The 25,256-nt window shown below is 45.7% G+C and overlaps 1 protein-coding gene across 1 annotated transcript in view; it reads left to right on the top strand.

The window, feature by feature from the left end:
- Nucleotides 1-25,256, top strand: part of LOC126540497 (neural cell adhesion molecule 1-like) — a 305,103-nt gene that overhangs the window by 260,009 nt on the left and 19,838 nt on the right. The window contains exon 10 of the mRNA XM_050187312.3: nt 15,088-15,648. Within this exon, the coding sequence (XP_050043269.1) occupies nt 15,088-15,245 (158 nt within the window). The 3' untranslated portion in view covers nt 15,246-15,648. The remainder of the gene's footprint in view (nt 1-15,087; nt 15,649-25,256) is intronic.

The following is a 25,256-nucleotide window of genomic DNA, read 5'->3' as shown; positions in this document are numbered from 1 at the left end:
ATTACGTAATAATCATAAAAGGTAGTGTTTTGGCGAGCCGTAAACTGCAGGATGGAATGACCTGCACAGTGCATGAACCAAGAGGAATACTGGTAAAACAGACTTTCAAACGTAGTCAGTGACGGCTATATGTCTACTTTCGACTTAGTTGCCCGCACCTGTATCAATATTTAATGGCCTAAGAACGGTGAGTGCAACTTGAGCTAAATGCGATGCTATCCGCCTTGCTTTTCCTGACGAACGAAGCTTCTTCCGAACCCTTCCTTCGTTGGCCTTCCAAGCTAAAGAATGCGGGGACGGCGTAGCTTTAAATGCTTACAGTCTTGGTCAAAAAACTTGAAGCCCCTGTGAGCGGCCGGGGAGCGGCTGCTCTCTGCTATCGTGGCGCCACCGTCAGCGCGCGCCGCTGCTCGCTTGTAGTGTTCCATGGTGTTCCCTTACTCGCTTGCGCCGAGAATAAAGAGGGCGAGGGAAGCATGTCTCTTACTCTCAAGCGTCGTTTGATAACAGGGCTCGTCAAAAACTAGTGCGGCGAGTGCGGCGCGAAGACGACGGTGGCGAAGGGGAAGACGAGACGTTCATTTGAGGGATCACCAGCCGTTTGTGCGCAGGCGCGAGTAAGAGCGGGCGCGAGAGAGAAAATCTGGGGGCTTTTTTTTGCTCCTTGAATATATGATTCTGTCTGGGCACTACGGAGGAGGTTTATTAGCACGTGTTGTATTGCGTTGGTCCCCTAGACATACCGGCATTGCGAATTGCGGTCAAGTTTGTTTACGATCCGCCGCTGGCTGGCCGCGCGGTGAGGCAGTGGGCGCGGACGCCCCATTTGGTTATCACTGTGTCTGAAAGGGCCAGGTTCTAACTGGGGTTGTATAAGTCACGGGTCGCTTTTGTCGTCGTGACGACAAATTGGATTTTTTACAAGCACTGCTCCAGGAGGGCACATGTAACCGGCAAACGGAGGCATCAGGAGAGCACCTGAGGTTATGATTAAGGTGGCGGAGCAGGATCTCTAGGGCGCCCAAGGGGCAGCGGGGGAATCAAAGCTGGAAGCAGGGCGGCCTGTGGGTTGGGGCCGTGGAGGCGGAAGCGTGCGAGGGGGTGTTCGTATAAAAAATTGGCTATCCGGACAGCCGATATTACACATCCCTGGCACGCGCAGGCCTGAGTGATCCCCAGCCCACAGGTTAGTACGGTATCTAGCTTTGGCGTCCTCATTGCCGCTCTGGTGTCCTGGAGGCGCCGCCAATAATGCGAAATAATGACACGTTGTTACAATTAGTAAAAAAAAACACGATTGAATATAAATAATTACGTCCAACCTCCAACAGCTCAAGCGCCGCAGGTTCGAGACAGTCTGTCCGAAACAGCGGGCGCCAAATCGGGTGTCAGTTCCCGCTGCTTCACCTATTTGATCGCGCCTGACCGAGCGTAAACAAACTCGAGGCCACTCCGCAATGCCGGCATGCCTAGGGACAAACGCGTACAACAATCGCTAAGAAACGTCGTCCGTATTGCCCACGCAGAATTATATAGTCGAGGAGCAAAAGGCCCCAGATTTGCTCTCTCGCGCCCGCTCTTACTCGCGCCTAAGCACAAACGATTGGCGATCCCTCAAATGAACGTTTTGTAAGCGATGGCCACCCGACCAGCTAGCATGCCATTTGCAGTCTATGCTGGATGAGCGGGCGGGGTCCCTGGCGACCGCTGTCAAACGCGATACGCGCAACTTTCGCAATTCCGAGTATCGTAATCATCAGGCAATATTTTTCGGGACAAAATTAAAGGAACAACACTATGAATAGTCCTGCGCATGGTCGAATACGGGCACCTTACTATGATGGTAGCTGAGATCTGAATTCAGCAACTGAATGCTATATTAAATAATGTACCACAATGGCATCCCGTATTTGTCATCAATAATGTCACGAGTAGCAAACTAATCGAGAAAGCATAAGCTTCAGGGTGGCACCTGCATCTTTCGTTGAAAACACTGGGGCGAGCATGCCTTCAAGGCATCGATTGTGGTTTGGTCGGTGGTTTTCCCGAACATTTGCAGCTTGCCCTTGTGTTTGACTGTAAAGTGGCCGAGGTGTCGGGTTAAAAGGACGTTAGGTATAACAATTTCTTAAACTACCTGTGAAGCCCTTTCTCGTAGAGACGAACGACACCGCAGTAAACTATATCCAAAGTAGTTCTTCTAGTGAACCCATGACAGTGACAGCACCGCCGGCATGACGCCTTCACAGTGCGAGAACCTTATAATCTCGTGGCCGTGGAGCAACCCAAGGCAAACAGGATGAACTTACACTGGCCTCATGTGTGCTTGAAAGTGGGCCCTAACGACAATGAGGCACTATGCACGAAGATATAAAAAAGGCCAGGTAGTGGGCACTTTCCACAATGCCGAGGGAATACGTGTAACTCAACCGGCTACTCATTCAGGGCAAACATTTTTTAGTCCCGAAAAGTTTTCATAATCTCACTGTGGGCTTATTTAAAGAACTGCAATGCCGAACGCAATCGTGGGGTCGTTACTTGGTGGAGAAGTGCCGTCTACGTCTTTGAAATAATGTAACGGTGGTTGCAGGCCCTTTCCGAAGAGGGCCTTTGTTGCCCAAATTACTGCTTCTGGTCATTTCTATACAAACGACGAGGGGATTGCCCGCATATTACAATGAAACCTGGAACAACGCTAGACAGCATTGAGAGATATCAGCGTTATATATTATTTTTTGTTTTCATCACACCAAGAAATGCATTCGAAATGTATATCTCAAAGCATAATGTGAAGAGTGTCTCTCTTTTATGTCTATGATAAAATTGTAATAGGAAATTTCGATGATCAGGACAATTTTTATACTGTGATGCGCTGCATGGAAGCCGCGCAATTTCGCCCAGGCCACCGCATCTATTCGCACGAAGCGCCGTACAACGGCGGCCGCAAGACGACCTCGCAGCTGGCAGAACGAACGGCGCACTAGTTTTCCACTAGCGCTGTTATCAAACGATGGTCGACAGCAAGATACATGCTTCCCTCGCCCTCTTTATGCTCGGCGCAAGCGAGCAGCGCCGCGACAGGGGAGCGCGGCCGCTCCCCGGCCGTTCATAGCGGCTTCAAGCTTTTTGACCAAGACTGTACTTTTAAGCTGAGTTGTATTTTAGAAGCCACGCAAGAGCACCACACGCTCGCGCACGTTATCTGTGCCGGATACGATTTTTGACCTGGCCAGCAACTCTCGCTGCTGTGCACTGAGGCGGCGAGCCACTCGTTCTCGCCAGCACTAAAATCATAGTCGATGGCTGAGGCCTGCCTCGCGCAAGAATGTCTGCGTCTCTAGTAATTCTTTTTTCTTTCTAAAGGGATTCTCCTTCGTTTTGCGACAAACCTTGTTTGCCGTAGGCATCATTCACTTCTGTGTTGTGTAACGTTCTTCTTTTTCGTTTTTCTCCTTGAAGGTGCTTTTTCACCTTTTTGCTTCACTTCTTTAATTGAAAATTGTGTTTGCTCTCACTCGGTGCTTCATTATGTTACCAAAAGAGAAATATTCTGAAACAAACATTGAGTGTCTGTCCCATCTCAGTGTTTCTGTCTGAAAAAGATATATATTACAAAAGTTCTCTATATTGCGAAAGTTCTCTTGCACCAGCCAGCTATCAATGACAAGAGGTAAGCAAAACAGGTAAAGAACGTACAAGAGTTATTTTCATTACGCGCGCACTTCAATCAAGCTTACGAGCATAATGCATTGGATGCACTCATTGGCAGAAACTGAAATTCAACGACTGCAGCAAAAATAGGCAACACCAATCCAACATTTCCCAAGGTTTCTCTCTTTCTTGATGCCATAATTTTATCGCGATGCGCCATCTGAAACGCCAGCATGAGCAGTGTGCCTAGCAGCCAGGTTATTTAGGACTGTCCGTAGAAAACGCAAGCTTGTGAACGACAGCCAGTGTTTATAAACAGGACAGAAACACGTAGACACCGAGCAGGTACCGATGTAATGTAATTGGAAAATTCTGTAGAACATAAAGATCGTCACACCGTATATACATATTTGTGTGCTTGTGCATGTTTGCGAAGGAGAAGAAGGGGAAGCCAGGGCGCTCGATTTTAGTTCCACAAGCATAAGATAGCAACACAAAAAAAAAGAATGTGTGTACATATATATATATATATATATATATATATATATATATATATATATATATGGGACAAATATATATATATATATATATATATATATATATATATATATATATATATATATATATATATATATATATATATGTATGTATGTATGTATGTATGTATAATATGTGTGTGCGTGTGTGTAGCTGCAGCGCTAGTGCGCGAGTTTATCGTCAGTCCAACCTTGGAAAATCGCGGACGTTCGTAGTAGCTTATTTCGGTTGCATTAACACAAAAGGTTAAAGTAAATGAAGGGCAGGTTGCGAGTGAAACAAAGCAGCGTGTGAACTAACTTTAATTGCCTGAAGAACCGTGTGTATAGAGTTGTATTAGCTAGAAAGCGACTACAACAAGGATCAACATTTCAGAGTTATGGGAAATGAACTCTCATTTTCATGTCCGTGTCAACGATTTCCTCATTTCTCTGGACGATATTTCAAATCAAATTTCTAGAGTGCCACGGAAGGTTCACTGATGGACATGTTACCCAGGTTGATTAGGACAGAAGCCTCCATAGTTATTCGAGTACCTTTTCCTCTATGCTTTGGGAACGGTGTTGGCATATTTTTTTGGCGCGTGTCAACAAACTGACAAAAAAATTCGCTAAACTTCCGCTACATTCTGCCTCAATGTCGCTAAAATTGTCCCTATATATATCGAGAGCATTTTGCACAACACAAGTGTTTTAGAACACTTCAATATAAGATAGCGTAGCGTACATCATTTACCGAACAGTTTCACGATTGTCTACTGTCCATTCAGGTGAGGAATACATAATAAACTTACTGGCAGCGTGTTTAGGGCTCTGAATTTACTGCTATATCTACATCACAACGAATGAGCCAAGCTGCAATTTTGCATTTACCTTAAGATTGCAAGGTTGTCAATCCAGCACTATTAAGATAAATGAGTGCGCCAAATTCTTTGCCGCAAGCGTTAGGGCAGTTCGACCACGCTGTTCCAGCAAACTTTGTGCTCTCGGCGCTCGCGAATGAGAACAAAATTATTCGACTAGAAGTCAGTCGTATGTTGTTGAAAAGGCTATGACAACTGCGTGACCTTTATGAAGGTCAAGAATACGCTTCCGCCGCCTTGAACCCGCACGAGAGCTTTGTACAAAATTGATTTGCCCGAAAACTGTCAGAAACGAAAGCGGTCCGCTCAGATCGGCGTGAACAAGCCCAGTCGTTTCAATATGTACGCCTTTCTTCAGTCGACGTCTCTAATAGAATACCCGTTGCTCTTTAAATCTCACCATAAACATTGCTGTAATAAATCGATCAGTTTTGCCCAAAGAAAATTGCATTTTGTGAGCACAATTTTGTGAGCCTGTTAATAATACTGTGGTGTGAAGAACAAGCACGATGCGAACACTGCCGATGTGGAGACCAATTTACCTGCGTACAGGCAATTCGGACCGCGTGCTTGTAGTTATTTAATAATAAAGTGCATGCTTGAAAGCTATTATTGAAGCCGTTTCCTAACTTCGAAATTGCTAAGATGTGGCCAATTTCTCTCTCGTCTCGCCAAAAACGTCTTCGTTCGCTAAATAGAAGAAAAAAAGAAATTCACTCAAAAGAGAAGAAAACCCCTAATTGTTGCGACAATTTCGTTAAATTGTCAGCACAATTTTGGAACATCCTGCAATAGCCAAGAAGAGAAGCGTAGCCACAGTCGGCGCAGTGGCTACCGCACTAATCCCCCTGATCAACAGGCACCCAGTCGTCGAGGCACTGGCTCGTGCGCGCAACGGGTCGTTTTCGACACGTCAGTGGGGTCAACTTCATGACACTCAGTCACTCTCAGTATGCAGTTAGGCAAACGCGACTTGTGCATTCCAGAACAGACTGGAACGCGCCCGTAAAATCTGTTCCCGAATTTTCTAAAACTTCTGAAGTTTCTCAGTAGCCGAGAAAACCACCCGCACGTGGGAGCGCTTGCAGAGGATTTTCGATATGTGGCGGACATTGCGCACAAAGCGGCCGCATGGCCAACCAGTCCCTGACACTGGTTTCAAGTTTCTTAGGATTGTGCCCCTCGCTTAATGAGCTTCAGTAGCATTTCTTGCGCAGCTGACAGCTGGTATTTTGGTTATTGAAGGTTGAACAGACCCTTGCGTAACAGACCTGTATTGCGAAACTGCCCTATGCTTTGTCAACGCCCTCAGTATACCCAGCCCCCCTGACGCGGAGCACAGTTTCGAATACGGTCGGCCGTCTGTTCAATGGTGATTACCGAGAAATTCTGGTTAACTTAAACTGGTTAACCCGGCTGAAATAATAATTAAGCTGTAAGCTTGACGACATGAGCATCAGTGCGCTTCTCGTTCCACTTGAAATGCCATTCTTTTTGTTTGTGTGTGTGTTGCCGAGTTCTTAGGAAACTGTGAGAATTTATTTACCTTGTTGAAACGAGCTTGTATATACACCCATGTTTATATGAAGACATATGCCACGCTCTGTTTCCCAAATGTTAATTTCTGGATTACTTTCAGTTCTGGAACGAATGCTACAAGAGTCATTTTCACCGCTGATAGCTCCCCTAGATTTTCATTTGCCACCTTTCTTTTTTTTATTGCATGTTATATGTTATCATTCCGCCTCCTCCTAATATTATACAATTTTTGGGACATGGTAAGTCGGATCATTCCGCTGCTTCTCATTATCGTATGACTGATTAGATATGCGTGGTTCAATGTTCCTCTTTCTTTTCTTGTCTATTTTTGAGTGCCGCTTTGGTATTTGTAATGCGGAAACATGCATTTATGTTCCTGAAGGCAGCGTTCAACTTTTCTATTATTGTTTCTGACGGTCCGTTGCAATTTCGCAGTTGCCCTCTTTTCTGTTAACTGTAGTGCGTAGATTTTATTTAACCACGATTTGAAACAAAGCGAAGTGTACTAACATATGTTTCTTATTGTACGGCAGTGCCCGACTGTAACGCTCTTGAATTAGAACAGTAGTACTCTAAAATATATAGTTAGCGTTCTTTCACTGTCATTTATTCCTGTTACCCTTCGCGCGCCGTGAATGCTATCACGCTGACATTCAGTTCAACGTAATTAACGTGGCCTCATGAGTCATGCTTAATCGTGTACACCTAAAAACAGGCACGCCAAAATGCAGAAGTCGCTAACATTAGATCGCGGCGCAGTGGAACTACACACTTTTGGTTTCCGAATGATAAAAGGTACCGGTGCTCGAATGCCAATATTTCTGAATCCAATCGAACGAGAATATTCGAGCAAGACGACCTCTGTAATATTTAATCGGCTATGTTTTTTTTTTTCTGATTACACATCAAAGTGAAATGCCACATTTTATGGTAGTTCTTTTGGTAAAAATTGCTTCTTAGATCTACTTTTGTTCATAGCTGGACGTCCGGCCAACTTAGGAGCTTGTAAAGGAGGAACACTTAGGCTGATCGTACTTTACGCGTGCCATGACACTGATAGTGAAAAAAGAAAAAAGAAAGCGAAAAAGGGTGTCGTCAGATGGACGTCCAGAGTACGCTCATTGAAGCAGCTAACTGTAATACTACGGAGCACCGCCCATAGTTTCTGCAGGAGTGCGACCATATCTAGGGTGGCTAAATAATAAATTGATGCGCCTATCTTGAGGAATCCTTGTCATCCTTACCAAATAACTGCAAATTATTGAACGTGCCTCTGGTGAGACAGCCATAGCTCCCCAGCTGCAAAACCACTCTTCTGAGTCTCTACAAGCTTTGATGTTCCCTCTTGGAGAGTCCAATTAGTGCCGTTACCTCTTATATTAAAAAACAATATATATATTCCACAAGCTCACATAGACGATTCTCGAACTGAATACGAACAAAAGAGGAAAGGCTGTTTGATTCGTATTCAATATTTTGCGCAGCTGAATTCCGATGCACTGGGAATGCGAAAGCGCTCATATGTCCTGTATTGAGTTTACTATTAGGTGTGCATTAAGGAAGCCCAGCTGGCAAAAAACATTCGTTGGGAGTCGTCCACTATACGCCGGCTCTCATACGCCACTCTGCAATTTGGCGCCATTAGACCTCCCAAAGCAATTATCGAAAAATCCTGTTATTAATGTCTTGAGCTGGTTTGTTTTAGAGACTTCTGCTGGTTAAATTCGGATTATACTTTGGCATGAACGTGTGAGCACCTAGAAAACGTGCCATCTCGTGGGCGCACCAGTGACGCCATAAGGCTGCAGCAGGCGGCATCAAAGCTTGGTCTGGGAGACATATATGCTCGTCAGCAGCATTCATTATACGTAATGGAGCCGCAGTCTCGTAAGAAAGCCTAGTTTGCTACCTTGCATATACCGTTGGAGCACAGCCGGAGTGCTCTAAAACGCCCATTCCACAATGTCATTATATACATCGCATGGCGTTCCTTCCCTTTTAAGAGTAGCAGCGACGACTTCTCGCGGACGTGACGTGGCAAGTCGAGACGGAAAGAAGGAGCGAACCGACGCCACGTTGAGTAGTGCGTGCAGCAGAGCGCTCTGGCTTGCAGAGCGAACTCTCTTTATGGCGCAGCGCCGTCGAGCGTCCGCGAAGGACCGTATCATTGCGAGATTAAAACTAGATTTTATCCCAGCGACCGAGGAGGGCGCTGAGCGGCAGAAGAAAAGGTAACAGGAAGAGGAAATGAGATAAAAATGTGAGGCTCAAGGAGCGCGGCGAAAGTTTCGCAAACATTGCAGTAAATGCCATCTTCAAGATCCGCAGTCAGTAGAAAAAGAAAAGCGGAAAAAAAAACCGAGCGTGCGGTAACAAGATGAAAGAACAATGGTGTCTTCCACTCTCCCCTAACCCGCTCCCCATCCTCAACGAACGGCACCTTCATTCGACCCCCTTCCCCCCCCTCTAGAAAAGCACAGAAGACAGACGAAGCTGACTGAGCGTTTTACGACGAGAGAAGAGGCCTCAGGCTGGGACCCGAGGTGGTTCAGCACTCTGGGTCTCTAACCCTCCTTCTCCGTCCCCTTTGCACTCACTTTTTTGATTCGAGGTGCGTGCCATCCCACGAGCGGGCGCCGCAGGGGTAACTCGTAAAGAAAATTACGCGCCTTAGCACGACTGCTTTCTTTTCTCCTACGCACGTTGCTTTTGTCACCTCCTTCGTTTTGGTATCTGCCTGCCTCCCTTCTTTCCAATCTTTGCCATTTCGTGGGGCTAGACGCGCGCCCCGACTCAACGCTGCTTCGGTGCGCCAACGGACAGCCCGATACGCAAGGCCGTCCGTATACTTTCCTTTTTTTTTCTTTCCCCGTCGAGTCTGCGCTCCATTTTGAACTCTGTCTGTAGGAGTGTGGACGCTTCCATCACCGTTTGAGGCGCGCAATTTTATCTTTGTTCTGCTCTCTAACTTCGTACACCCGGTCAACATCATCACACTCGGGTCGCGGGCACACACGTTTTGGCCCAAGCCAGTGTTTATCCTGAGCGGTCCGACCTCTCCTCTCTCAATCTGCTTCTACGTGGCTGCTTTTGCATTAAATTAATTTGGTCGTGGTCGCCGAGTGGAAAGCCCGCCGCTACTTTAATTGAAGTGGTCCCACGGGAAAGGTGATGTGTCTCTGCGCGCTGGGTATCACGTTCTTCTTCTCCTGCGCAGAGCTCATGTAGCGGCTTTTAACTTTTGAAATGCTTCGTGCTTTCTCAATTTCTTTGTCCTCCTTGACGAGGCCCTGATCTTAGCTGAATGCGCTTAGGTGAGGGGAACTTTGCATAAACCTTAATTTACTAACTGTAACCTCGAAGACGGGAAAGGTGGCCTGTATTTTGTCGCAAGACATTGTCCTTAGTTGGAACACTGAGGAAATGGTGCACACACGCACACACGCGCACACGCGCACACGCGCGCACGCGCGCACACACACAAAAGGCGGAATAACATGGCACGCCTCGCTGTAATGAGATATATTACATTGAGTGGAATGCTTTGCCTTCACACGTTTTCGCGGACAAAGGCCAGGATGTGCACTGGTTTGTAGGAGCCCTGAATATTACATGCGGGCTTTGTCAGCCCAGACGAGCGAGAAGAGGGGCTCATTTTTCGAACGGTATTACTGTGAGATTGCTCACCCAATCTATTGGAGCACCGGGAAATTTATATTGACCTGCCGGAAAACCCTGAGCAACAAGGAGCACGTTAAGCAGATTGTTTGAGGAAACGAGTTCCATAGCAAGTTTTCCGGTGGTTCAAGCACTGAAGGGCACGTGAGGTGACCGCGGCTTAAGAAATTAGATGTTACCGTGTAATTGAATAGGTGCCCTACGCGACTGTGTACATATTGTAGGCAATTTATTAGATTGCGTATCAGGAGGTAGAATGCCGCCCATAATTTGTAGCAATAGAGACAGTCTTTGAAAGTGATAAGGTACGCGAAAGTTTTAAATAGTACACGACATTACTCCGAGACATTGCATTCATGCAAGATACAAAGCATAATTGATATTTCCATACAAATCTTGCTTAAATAAGTTGTGTTTTCGTTTTCTTTCGTTGGGAAGCATCAGATGTAATCGATGCAGTCACCTGAAAACTATACATAAGGCTAAGCTATAAATTGAACTTGTGTGTGTTTACATTTATTCTAATCTTTACTTAATTCGATAATACAATGTACATTTATGCTTTTGTGCTTCTTGTTTCCGTGAAAATAAACACTGAAATACGTTGCCTGCTTCACGTGCCCCGTAAGATGCCCAGTGAAATACAAAATAGCCCAACATTACGTTGTGCCTCTTGTGCTAAAGCCAAAGCATTTTGTCGAACTTCCTCTCGTTCTCCACGAGGTGTCTGCATTCTATAGTGACCATTATCATATCCAAGGTAGTAAAAAAATTAGCTTCCACATTTTTTCAGAAGCACCATCGAAACACCTTTGCCAGTTCTTGCGAAAACTTCCAATTTTGCCTGAATCTCCCTGCTGTGGTATTGCCTACATTGAAATATGCCATGTATTGCTTTTTTTTGTCTAGATGCCTCCGTGCCATAAAGCATCACCAGTTATCATCACGCAGCTCTGTATAAGAAGTCATCCTTCAAACTCTGATAAAAAAAAATTATGTACTTAGACCCTGTGCGTGGGAATTCACCTATAAGAACGGAGAACCATGCTCCCTTCCTTCGAGGTTTTATACTCATTAATATAAATCCTGGATACATATGTAACCTGGAGTGGGAAGAATTGGGGATAAAAGTTGATGGAGAATACCTCAGCAACTTGCGATTCGCTGATGATATTGCCTTGCTTAGTAACTCAGGAGACCAATTGCAATGCATGCTCACTGACCTGGAAAGGCAAAGCAGAAGGGTGGGTCTGAAAATTAATCTACAGAAAACTAAAGTAATGTTTAACAGTCTCGGAAGAGAACAGCAGTTTACGATAGCTAGCGAGGCACAGGAAGTGGTAAGGGAATACATCTACTTAGGACAGGTAGTGACCACGGATCCGGATCATGAGACTGAAATAATCAGAAGAATAAGAATGGGCTGGGGTGCGTTTTGCATGCATTCTCAGATCATGAACAGCAGGTTGCCATTATCCCTCAAGAGAAAAGTGAATAACAGCTGTGTCTTACCAGTACTCACGTAGGGGCAGAAACCTGGAGGCTTACGAAAAGGGTTCTACTTAAATTGAGGACGACACAACGACCTATGGAAAGAAGAATGATAGGTGTAACGTTAAGGGATAAGAAAAGAGCAGATTGGGTGAGGGAACAAACGCGAGTTAATGACATCTTAGTTGAAATCAAGAAAAAGAAATGGGCATGGGCAGGACATGTAATGACGAGGGAAAATAACCGATGGTCATTAAGGGTTACGAACTGGATTCGAAGGGAAGAGAAGCGTAGCAGGGGGAGACGGAGAGTTAGGTGGGCGGATGAGGTTAAGAAGTTTGCAGGGAAAACATGGCCACAATTAGTACATGACCGGGGTAGTTGGAGAAGTATGGGATAGGTTTTTGCCCTGCAGTGGGCGTAACCAGGCTGATGATGATGATGATGATGATGATGATGATGATGATGAATATGTATCCAGAAGAGTGAATGGCTGGACAGTCTTAATCGTAACTCAATACAACTGAGCATCACCTCCCTCGTGCAGTCGCTGTGGCTTTAGGTCCTACGTCCGCCTAGAGCATGTCGTTTTTTTCTGTATCATTTATGTTGCCTCTTGCTTTATTAATAAGAAAAACGAAGCCTTATAGGTGGATCTATATTGATGCATTCGTATCTAATTTTAGATTTGAATTAAAGAAACAGTTACTTTTCTGTCATGCATTCTTCGGTTTGATTGTCTAGTGGCTTCATGCGCTTAGTGTGGTAGTGTTGCTACTGATTTTATCAATGTTCGTGTGCGTTATTACCGCGATACGTGTTCTTTGCCTACTTTATGCATTTTGAACGCATCTATCTATCTATCTATCTATCTATCTATCTATCTATCTATCTATCTATCTATCTATCTATCTATCTATCTATCTATCTATCTATCTATCTATCTATCTATCTATCTATCTATCTATCTATCTGTCTGTCTGTCTGTCTGTCTGTCTGTCTGTCTGTCTGTCTGTCTGTCTGTCTGTCTGTCTGTCTGTCTGTCTGTCTGTCTGTCTGTCTGCTTACGCCGACCAGTGACTCTGTTTGTCTGCCAGCTTGGACCACTTGGTAAGTGCTCGTGGTATTGTAGACGTCTTTGTCGTTCAATCCTCATTCCAACTTCGTCAGCTGATCCCGGAAAGTCATCATCGTGAGGCATTTTACACCGACTGAGCTGCCCAAGTTGTGTAATAGTTTGAGCCTCTAGGCATGTGCTTGTGTTAGTGATGCCAATAGTGTTCGTTCCATCGTCGTCATTTCAGCTTGGACATCCGACTCTCGTTACGCTGTTGTTGTCAGGCCATCGTTGTCATACGGTCGTCATGCGTTAGTTGTCGCACCGTCGTCGGAGGCCTTCATAGCCATTTTATTGTCATCACCACAGCACTGTAATTTCACTCTCGCCATGTCGTTGTCACTTTACCATCGTTGTCACGTCATCATGACGACGTCTCTTGGTGATACAATTTTCGTTATGTAGTCGTTGTCACGCCATCGTCACAATACACACATTGTAGCCCTATTGTCCTCACGCCGTTAAAATGCCATCGTTGACATTGCCTCGTCGCTATACAGTTGTTGTCATGCATTCGTTCTCATACTGTTGTGGTGTCGTTGCAGTGCTAGTTCCATCGTCATTGTTATAACTTCGTCCTCTGAGTCGTATCATTCCATTGGCATCGTCGTCACACAGTCGCGTCATACCTGTTTTATCATGCCGTCTTCATAACGCTAAAATCGTTACTTACAGCGCATACATAGACGGAGGACAAAAAAGGACGACGAAGACAAGCGCTGACTTCCAACAATTTTTTATTTTCAGAAACAGGTGCGACCTCAGGTTTTCCTGAGGTCGCACATGCGCTCTCGTTGATCTTAGGTAATAAATTCTGAGTGCATTCTCATGTCGGGTTGCTGCTTGTAGAGGGCGCTTTTGTCTTGGTGTTTCAGGGTATATACGTTTGTTTCTGAAAATAAAAAATTCACTTGGAAGTCAGCGCTTGTCTATGTCGTCCTTTTTTGTGCTCCGTCTATGTATGCGCTGTAAGTGACGATTTTACCATGGAATACCAACTAGCCCGTACTCAAACCTTGCTTCATAACGCTGTCGTTTTACCATAGTCATCACTTCAGCAACATATTCTCATTGTCGTCATTCTACCATCGTGATAGCAGCTTCTTCATTTCATCGAAGTCATTCCATCATATTCTTGTTGCCCTCATTCAATCGTGATTATGCCGCCGTTATCCTGCGATCTTCGTCATGGCGCGGTCAAAAACAGTCACTGTCATTCATCCTTTGTCACACCATCACCGTCTTGGCGTCATTGTCGTACCATCATCGACATTCCAGTTTCATGATCCGCTTGTCATCCTACCATTGTCGTCATGCCATCGTTGCCACACACTGGTCGTCACCCTATTGTCCTCATGCCACCTTCGTCGCACCCTGGTCTTTACACTATCGCAACATTTCAGCATTATCTCATCATTGTCATTCTGTCGTCATGATATCGCCTTTGTCGTTTTATCGACGTCATCTCATTGAAGTCACTGCGTCGTCTTCATACAATGCGCCAGTTACTGCGTCATCATCATGCCGTCTTGTTTATGGTGAACTTGGGAAGCCAGCGGCGTAGCAAAGTGGGCCGATACCGGAGACAATGTATCAAAACAGTAGTTTCAAGGTGACCACTACGAATTTTAAATTATCGCAAGTTGAGCAATAGAATCTGTCGCTACTTCTAATTCTAATTGCATTACTTCTATGGTAATCACTATGTGGTTTTTGCCGTAATGTTTTTGTAATAGTGTTTTTAATGTAGCGCTGCGATTATGTGTGCAGTACCAGCTGCAATCTCGTTATTGTGCCCAAATCGTGTGCATACGCGTATAAAACAAGATGGGAAAAACACTACCTCTTGACAATATGAGTATTCAAGGCGCTGTACGCGTGCGACAATCTTTCTACAATCCTATTAACAAAAAAATAAGAAAAAAAAGAAAGCTGTAATATGCGCGTACGTGTGCTACTTCTCTCTCCTATCCACATTTAGACCTTTTCATCCCCATTTCTTCATTGCCAGTGCTGAAAAATGAAAGCAGTCATGTCGTTCATAATTAACGTCCACAACCTATTTCTCCTTGATTTCTTTGTGTATGTCTCTCAGATGGCATGATAAAGTTGACCTCTGCGATTTAGGCCTAACTTGTGATGTTTTATTTCTTATTCAGCGCGGCGACATACGCACTTCGCGGACGTAACAGTTTCATACCACCCCACGCAGAGGGCCCGCAGACGCCCAAGAGCAGCAACCACCAGTCGCAGTCGCAGCCGCAGCCGCAGCCGCACCAGCATTCATCTTCCAAGTCCGGAAGCGGCAAAGGGGCACATAGCAACGGCAAGGCGGACGACTACTGGATCAGCCGCGAGACGACCACGTAGCGGGAGAGCCCGGAGTCACCGTCGCCCGCTGCCGTGGCCTACGCGGCGGCGGCGGCAGCGGCGACTCCTGAACGGGGCGTCGAGCAACCGCCCCTGTCCGCACCGCCATGCTGGTGGTCGGACACGTCGGCGCGCCACGTCGCGCTCACCGCTGCGGTGGCTACACCGGCGGCCCACGCACTTCCTGAGCGAGAAGCGGTGGCGCTGGCCTCCTTCCACGCGGGCCAGCCACCGCCCCAGCGTCGGCTACCGCAGCACCTGCACCTCATGCCGCAGCACTCAGCGCACGAGCAGGAGCTGCGTCGGCGGATCCAGCTGCAGCAGCAGCAACAGGCCGCCTGTGTCATGTCGGCCCGAGTGGCGGCAACACACGGGGGAGTTGACACCGGTTACGGAATCTGAGGTACGCAGCCGAAGTTTCGAGCCGCCGGCTATTACCGAAAATCTTATACGCACACGCACGCGCACGCGCGTGTACACACTCGCACTCTTTAGCACGCGCAAAGAAAAACACGTGCACACACAGCTTTCTTGAGACATCGACGGACGACATGCGTGCAAGGGCATCTCACGGTAGTCTCTGTCACGGTGCGGGCAGTCGCTCCCCTTGCCCCCTCCCATTTTTCCCTACTTTTCCCACAACATGCAAGCTTTTTAATGGTCAACTAGAAAATGTGTATCTTGTGTGGCAACCATAGGAGAAAGTCCACCATTGTAGTTACGGAATGGGTGCCAAGGGAAGGGAAGCGCCGTCGAGGGAGGCAGATGCTTAGGTGGGGTGATACAATTTGGAAATTTGCAGGCACAGGTTGGAATCAGCTAGCGGAATACGGGGCTAATTGGAGATCGCGGTAAGGGGCCGTCGTCCTTTAGTAAACATAAAGATAGGCAGCAGTTCATGATGATGATGTAAACCTCCGCACATTGTCCTTGCGCCTTTCGTGAAGCCGGAGCGCTGGCCAAGTACACCGAGAACATATTGATCTTCAAAACTGTCAAAACGCTGTTTAGTGCGAAAGTGCGCTTCACGTGAAACTTTTCCTTTGTTTAGTAGAAAGTTCTTTTGTCACTTTGTATAGTAAAATATTAGCTTAATTACTCACTTTACTAAAAAAAAGAAAGATAGAGTGGCACGGCTAGTAGTATTAGGAAGCGCAGTAAGAAACAAAAACTGTTAGGAAAACGAAATATAGCTTTGAATTCATTTCCAGTGCAAGTCTAAGGGCCACCAGAAGTTTGGAGGTTGAAAATTTTACAAAATGCCTCATTATATAAATCCGTTTCAAGTGTTACCAATATATCCTTGGCGGGCAACCAGAATCCCTCATTTTGAATGTATAGTGCCACAATAATAGCGAAATTCAGCAAATAAAAATGCGTAATATACAATAAACATTAAGCACTCTTCAGCACGAAGGCTGTCTACGTACAAAATCGCTGTGGGTTATCCCGCATAGATTTTATATTAGTTTGCTTTCTACGCTTCGCAATGGAAAGCGTAGTTTTGTCGAGACACCAAATGAGCAAAAAATAATTATAACAGAAATACAGTAGCTGTACGCATGTTTTTATTCATAAACACGGGGAGATAGAGAACGCTGAACGAGGAATTATAATGAACACAGTAATAACATAAGGCGAAGATGGCGGAGAGGAACAGCGCGCGCTTAGCGAGCTTGAACGACAACGGTAAATTTGCGGGCTCCGTTAATGCGGCTTTGCATGAACACGTCCCTGCTCGCGAACTACAGTGGCACACTCAAAATATGCACCCCTCCGGTCCGTCCTGTTGGTCTGCGAGCCGGGCGAGGCCGCCCCATTTATCAAGCCGCGGGGACTCATGTAAATGGGTGAGCATGAAACGCGGTCTGACGCGTGAGTGCGATGCTGCTCGCTCTTATCTGCCAGGCCTGGCGTTTTTGCGCCACTAACGAAGCCTCGGACAAGGTTCGTTATTTTTCTCCTGCGAAGATGAGCGTTTTCTATGCTCCCACTTTTTTTTTAATGTTCATTTCATTTATCTGCCGTTGCGTACCTGAATTTTGTTTTGACTCTATACTGTTTTGTACTTTTGTAGTACCAAGATTCCTCCTGTTTGAGCTCCCGTGCAGACCACCAGATGGTAGGGGGGTCCATTGAGAGTGGGTTGTGTATATGATTCTAAACTTCTATTTTCCCCGGCCAGCCTTCTCGCGTTGTGCCCGTTCACCTGGGATGGGTGCCAGGGCTCTGTAAGCTTATCTGGTGCTGCGCGCAGTGATGCTCTGTGCAAGAATGGGAATCACGATTACTGTCTGAAAAGGATGGAAGATGAGCTACAGGCCTGTCGGATGGGGACACGCAGCAACGAGAAAAGTTTGGAGAGATTGTTAAGTAAGACGTATAATAAATGCAGCAGTGTGATATTACGTGTGTAGGATGCCAGAGGAGAAACTGTGTGAAAAAGAAAGAAAGAAAAATATTGGTGGTTATGCATTTGCAGCTTTATGCTTCTCAGTCGGCTCGTTGGACTTAGGTTTCCAGACTCGACTCCACTCTCTGCTTTCTATGGTCTCCCTCCCCCCCGCCCTCCCAAGAAAAATAGTGAATAAATTAAAAGTAAAGAAAGAAAGGTTCCGAATGCTTCGTTCAGTAATCCACCGCCACCCAGTGCATGGAATATTTCTTTCCACCACTTACATAAGAGGCACTGCTCGCGCAGGGGATTTATGTGTAACTTTTTTTTTCTGGAGGACCTAAATTTCATGTATTGTATGTAGTCATCAGGAATCACGGAATAGATGTTACGTAGCTTCAACGCCAACCATGTGAGGGATTCTATTTTTAATATTTCTATTCGCTCAAGAACTCGTAGTACCAGAGACGAGGATATAACCGCCAAGTAATCTTCTTGGGCAATAATAAAACAATTTCATGATAAGACAATTCCTTTCGGTGACGGATGGATGAGTACCAGGCACGTGTTCCGACATGACCCAGAAAGGCAAAGTCTATCCAGAGGGTTCGCTGTCGTAATATGCCTTTGCAGTGTGCGTACAAGAAGTCATTGTGGAGAAAAATAGTTTGAACTGTAATAGTACATTACGCTGCTAAAAAATTGAAAACCCACATTTTCCGCGAGCGCAGAAACAATAAGCCTGAAAATCAGCAATACCAAAAGACGGGTGGCGGTGCCGCCTTACTGCCGTTACAGTGACAGCCATGCCGTCACAGAACTTGACAGCCATGCCATCACAAAACTTGACAGCATCTGCGCAAGCATAGTTAATCTCGGACCAGTAAAGATACAATACACTAGATCCTAAAGAAGCCAAAGACTGCACTGAGTAAGCCCACAAAAAGTTTACTGATGCACAGTGTCCTAAAACGGGAATATACACCGAAACCCCTGAAGTCACACACAGGTATCGACGCTGGATTTTCGGCGAGAAGATAAAAAAAATTGAATTGCTCTTCTCCTTCTCTTCTAATGATCAAGTTAATGCTGCAAAAAAAGGTTGTTTTGAAGCAGCACTCAATCCGCTAAACGGATTTAGAGTTTCACATTAGTGCTCTTTTTCAACAACGAGCTTAGTGTTCGCTGTCTGCCGTGCGTTTATAGGCTTGTCGTTGGCGATTTGCGTGTAAACAGCGTTCTGTAGACTGTTAGCTATCAAGCATTAGGCTGATAGCTAACCAGTGATTCCTTTTGTGACAGTCTGTAAATCACCGCCTTTGTTGCAAAAGATAATCTGTGTTTCAAAACAAAGATTATGTTTGCCGTGCATTGAAGCTACAGCAAACCACCCTTGCGCAACCTTACGTACAACATAGCAAAACTAAACTGGTTATTGGGCAGCGTAGCGAAGAGCAATAGAGAGAGCGACAGCAAGGACAGGAAAGGCAAGGCGGTCAACCAGACGAACACACGATTTGCTACCCTACACTAGGGGTGGGGAAAGGGGAATAAAAAGAGGAAAAGAGGGAGAGAGTGAGCACTGAGTGCGTGTGGGAGGATGCACAGGGACACTACAAACGGCCTCTTAAGCCGGTGCACTTCAAGTAGCGTACTAGTGGACGAATCGCTTTTCGTGCCTGTGACGGGTGTGGCCACGGTCCGAGTAGCTTTGACTCGCAGAACGATCTTGAGTCCAATCCGTTTAAAGTTGTCCTCAGAGAGAGGCGCTGTACGTCGTAGCGAGGGCAGGTACACAATAGGTGCTCGATGGTTTCCTCGCACCTAGAGGAGTCGCACATCGGGCTCTCGGCCATTCCGATACGATAGGAGTAGGCGTTCGCGAACACCACTTTGAGCCACAAGCCGCACAGCAAGGTTGTTTCGTCGTGGGAAGGCTATATAGCAGTTGTGGCCGTAGCATGGGTCTAGTTTATGCAATCGGCAACTGAAGGCACTTTAACTCCAGAAATCTTGCTTCTTTTTGCGTGCAAGCAGCCGAAGCACTCCGGCAGCGTCCGACCTCGCGAAAGGTATCGGACAGTAGTGTATCATTCATCATTTGTTAAGCGTTATTTGTGTGCTAAGCAAGCTAGGATTCTTTGTTCAGGAAATGGTATAACAAAGTGTGGGAAAAAAAACTGAAATACTTGTGCGAAACATTCGCTGACACAGTCGAAATTGTACACTGCGTGATGGTGTCACGACGTACACACAGTGCTCAGCGATTCAAACGCGACATGGGGAACTCATGGCGGCCGGCTCTTCTTGCGCCACCAGCGGACACGGGGGGCACCGAGCTCATACGATGAAAGCACACGATGAATTCCGTCACATTTTTGACCCACTGTGACTGCATTTGCGCCCAGAACGATTTCCCAGCAGTCCAAGGGGGTGCAGAACGCGCCGACTGACATGCACTGCGAGTACCGAGTTTGAATTACTAAGCGCTGAGTACAATCGTGCCGGCGACATCACTCAGTAACGTCAGGTCTTGTTCTCCAGTTCTCGTTTCTTTGTGCTTGGTCGTTTACTGTGTCGTGCATCATTATCTGCGAAATTTTTATTGCTGCATTAGCTTTAATCAGGTTACCCTTCGTTTCAACTTATCCTGAAAGGATGCGTTTGGTTACGCACCGGGAATAGTTCCAAAAATGTCCGTTGAACCTAGGTCTACAAAATAGACTGTCGTGTTTTTTTTTCTTCATAATGTGGAGGCATATGTTCGATTTTTCGTCTCCTTCTATCATGAAGCAAAAGTGTGAAGGTCTTTCATATTCGTGGTTGAAAATAATTCTTCCCGAGTAGAATAGAAAAAAAAAGACACCTTGCGTATTGTAGCACCCTCACATTTTTCTGTAAATTTTTTGAGAACAATTCAACTTGTACAACACTTATTGCGAGAGAAGGGTGCGACTGCAGAACTAGTCCTTTACTTCATACTGTCAGAAAAAACAATGCGCGAAGCAATAGTATAAGTGTAATAGGGGAGTATCCATTATAGTCGATTACTTATTCGAAATGTGGGGAAGGGGTGGCACCACTCACCAGCGTTCGCGGCACCAGACAATGCCAAGCACGTAGAAGAGAGAACTCATCTCACTATGACTGCCGACGGTAATGCGATTAGCATTCGAGCAATGTAGTGACATACAGTATTCTTGAAGTTATTTTATTTAACATTTGTATTGGTTATTTTCAGTGGCGTCGGCCATATATGACATTTTTTTTATGTAACACCCCCCCTTCTGCTTGGGCCATTCCTTGGCCTGCAGGATTTTCTATACAAAAAAATATGAAATAAAATACACCGGTGTCGTGCCGCTTTCCATGGCATTCACTGGCCAAAGTCATCCACGAATATGACGGCATGATGACGACTGTGTGAAGGAGACATACTGACGACGATGATATGACCAGGGAATGACGCTGATGGAAAGGCAAAGGGGGGTATGCTGACGACAGCACGACGAAAATTTGTTAACTATTCCTGAATGACGATAATGACAGAACGAAAACAGCGCAACAATGTCATGATGTCAATGGGATGACGACGAGCGCCTGACAAAGATGGCATGACGACGGCGGTATGACGAAAACCGGACGAAGAACTTGCAAAGACGACTATGGTATAACAACGGATGCGTGATAACGACTGCCTCACGACGACATAATGACGACGGTCGCATGACAACAGTCCATAAACACGATGCAACCTACTAGGGGGACCTTCCGCAAAGCATCGAAGCTATCATCTATCTGTCAACCTTAATTGACGCAGTCACGACGTTTTCTACGACGTGGTCATCCTCTTGAATTACTTTTTGTGCAACTGCCACCTCTTTCGTAATGCCCAAAGCATCTCGCCCTTAAGAAATTAAAGGGAGAGTGAGCGATTGAATGACTACCGCATGATTGTGATATAATCACGAAGGAGCACTGACGTTGATGGATGGACGAAGGTGGAATGACGACGACAGCAAGACGACAATGAGATGGCACTACTTGAAGTGATGGTCGTGGGGAAACGACAGCGAGACAGTGGTGGAGTGATGAGAATGATTTGCCCACGACTTTTGATGATGATGGTGCCTTGACGACAGCTTGACGAAAGTCATGACGTAGACGGAACGACCGCGATGGTAGCGCGACGACGCGTAATGACGATGATGGCACAACAACGATATCAGGAGCTGGAGCGAGAACGATTACAGGACTACGGTGCCATGACAACTGCCGCATAGTCATGATAAAATGCCAAAGGAGGACTGAAGTCCATAAAGTAATGAAGAGAAACGAACAGAACGTCGAATACAACGACAGTTTGATGACAATGGGATGACGCCATCGAATCGATAGAGATGGCGTGATGACGACTGTGTGACAACGGTGGCGTGACAGTAACTGTATCACGACGACAGCATGGCGACAAATGCATGATGGTGGCTGTATGGAGACGACGCATTAACTACGATGGTATGACATCGGTTCGTGACGACGAAATCATGAAACCAGCCTAGTGACGATGGCGTGACGATGACAGCGTGACGAGAGTCGGTTGACGAATCTGGAGAGATGACGACACGATTAACACGGCCTCACGATCGTTGTGTCAGAACAAAAGCATTACGACTGTATGACGATGATAGTGTGACGACAATGGCATGAGAACCGGAAGGCGAGGCTGGAATGGAATGACGACGGCGCAACAACCACTACAAGATCGCGACTACGAGCCCGCACCTCTTGGCTCAAGCGGTAGACAACTTGGGTCACTTGGTCAGCGTAAAAGGCTTGTTTGATAGATAGATAGATAGATAGATAGATAGATAGATAGATAGATAGATAGATAGATAGATAGATAGATAGATAGATAGATAGATAGATAGAACTAAGCCAATAATGTTTTTTTAATACGTATTTATTTCTGCGTTTAATAGGCGAAGCCTTGCGGCAGAAAATGGGTGCTCTATGGGGGAGGGTAAGGAGGACCGGAGCTGTCTTCTTCCTCGAGGTGGAGTGGTCCCGAGGTCGGCTCTGCAAGGAGGCGGCCAGGCCCTTCCTTGTCCCTGAAAGCCAATAATGTTAATGGCACATAAATTTGCAAGAATGGTTGCAGCACCAATGCACATACACTGTAAAAATGTTTGCACCTATGAGGGTGTTTTCTTGTTGCACTGGTAACACCCTTGCCGTTAGGGCCTTACAAATGTTTATAGTGACCCACAATGGAGCTCTAACTGTACGTGCGATTACAAAGGACAGAAATAAAAAATCCTATAGAAGGTTTTAATATCTCTCACTGTGAAATTTTCTTGTCAGATATTTCTGTGCGGTCAAGGCTGTCAGAATTATGACATAGTTTTCGACTGCGTCTTTCGTCATTGCACGTCTCACGTATAGCTAGAGCTCCGTTATCAGCCTCTATACACTTTTGTGAGGCCCTAACGGTAAGGGTAGTACCAGAGGGGCAATAAACCACCCTTAATGGTGTAAACATTTTTACAGTCATACCTATTGCGCAGCTTCATAGCCACACCCGCCCGTAGAGTTAAACAATTAGGGCTCGGTTCAAGCCTTCTGCCTCCTCGCGTTTGCTGCTCTCCAAAGAGGCGCTGTTAATTTGCCTGTGCGTTCGTTTTCTGGACTTCCGCCTGGTATGTCAGTGCTTCGGGATTAGTAGTGCTCAGTGCGTTATGTAGTGTGTTAAGAACACGTTGTTTAGAGTAGCATGGTAAAGACATTGCCGTCAGGGAAGCGCCTTGCCGCATTTAATAATAATAAAAAAAACACTCTTTATTGACGCTCGGTTCTCGTCGTGGTTGATGCGTGCAAGCACACGGATCGTACCATGCTGTCGATGGCGTTCACCGAAGCCAGCCGGCATTAATATATTTACCAACTTTTGCAATACACGGATTCTGATTGACACTGTAGTGTGTGTATTTGGATAACTTGACGACGGACACGCGGGGTTCTTCAACGTGGACCTAGCTCTAAGCTGAAGAGTTTTTTTTTTTCGTATTCCACTGTAATCGAGATGGCGGCCGCCGCAGTAGAGAATCAAACCGCAGCAGTACAATGTCAATTTCCAGCAGTGCAAGGCAATTGCCACTGAAGTGCCACACCAGCAAACCTACCGACCAGCTTTGTACCCCGTCTTTATAGCGCATGAACACGAAGGTTGTCGTGAATAGCTATAATTTTTACGCTCTATAAAGCGGAAATCCAACGCCAACGTAGTTACCTCGGTTCCTGGTTAGTTGCATGCGTGTGATGCATCATAATTTTCGATAAACAGAATTGGTACAGGACGTTAGATCTCTCGCATGCGACATGCTTTCTTACGAATGCAATGAATATGGGTTACTGTACTGCCACGAAATGTTGTTTTAAAAGCTTGACGCATAAATTTAAGTGAAAATGAGCCTTTTTTCCGTAGCGCAGGTATTCAAAACGAAGCTCGGCGCAGGCTTTGGATAGAAATCGCTACTCCCCTTAAGATTGCCGCTCCTAGAGAGATTCAATGCATGAAAAACTCGCTTGTGTGATTTCGATAACACGGAGCAGCAAGGTGGAGGAAATGGAGGAAGCGGCCAGTGCCGCTGCATCATGCGTAAATCGATATTATTTATTTGGGGAATTTCAGATAACTAAAAAAGCCCCATTTATAAAATTTAGGTAAATTGAACCTGAGCGACCGCAGAATCCCAACCTAAAATAAAAAAAAAAATCAGCGTTGGGAATCACTCCACAGATCATGAGGGCGCCAAGAATGTGCACCTTTTGTTTTGCAAACATATGGGCAATTCGCACAGGCTAACAGTTGCCGAGCCTACACTACGCATATAAACAAATAGCCAATAAGGGAGACGGAAGGATAGTAGCCAGCGTAGCTCACCCGTTAGAGCATCGCACGCGTAATGGAGAAGAATTGGGTTCGGCTACCCCCAGGGGCAAATTGTCGTGTTGCTTGCTTTATTTCACCCTACCTTAATATTCCTGCATGCCAGTTAACGCCATGCTTACTTTCTCCTATGCTTCCTAGACTCAATTGTCGGCTGGCTTCATATGGTTGTCACTGACAAAACATTGATCCCCTGTGTTCACTGTTTTCGCGTTCATTACTATTTGCGTGTATTGCAACGGAACTACGACCCTCAGGGGGCTCGTTGTGTACTTTTGGCAGCTTGTTCGTTCTCAAGTCCGGAATTTTATTTTCTTTATCCACTTATACTGGCTACATTTTCCATATATAAAGTCGAGTTAATTGTTCTGTAGTGTTAGACTGCTTATAATTGCTATTTCTATAGAGTATCTCATTGCATACATAAATAGTCTGTGCACGTACAAGAAATGTGGATTGCTTCAGATGCATCTGAAGTTGTAGTGCGCTAACAAAGCAAAATAGTCAATTCCCTGTTTTCCGTTGATGATTCGAATTTTAATTCGTGAAGGTGTTACAGGGTTAAATTTTATAGCGCCGCAAATATTTACGTGCACATATCGAAGAAAAGTTTAAGAGATAAATCTTAAGAAAGAACTGTGAGACGATTTCATTGCACTAAAAGTTCGTT

The sequence above is a fragment of the Dermacentor andersoni genome, chromosome 2 (genome assembly GCF_023375885.2).
Source record: "Dermacentor andersoni chromosome 2, qqDerAnde1_hic_scaffold, whole genome shotgun sequence".
Taxonomy (NCBI): domain Eukaryota; kingdom Metazoa; phylum Arthropoda; class Arachnida; order Ixodida; family Ixodidae; genus Dermacentor; species Dermacentor andersoni.
This window is presented reverse-complemented; position numbering and strand designations above follow the sequence as displayed.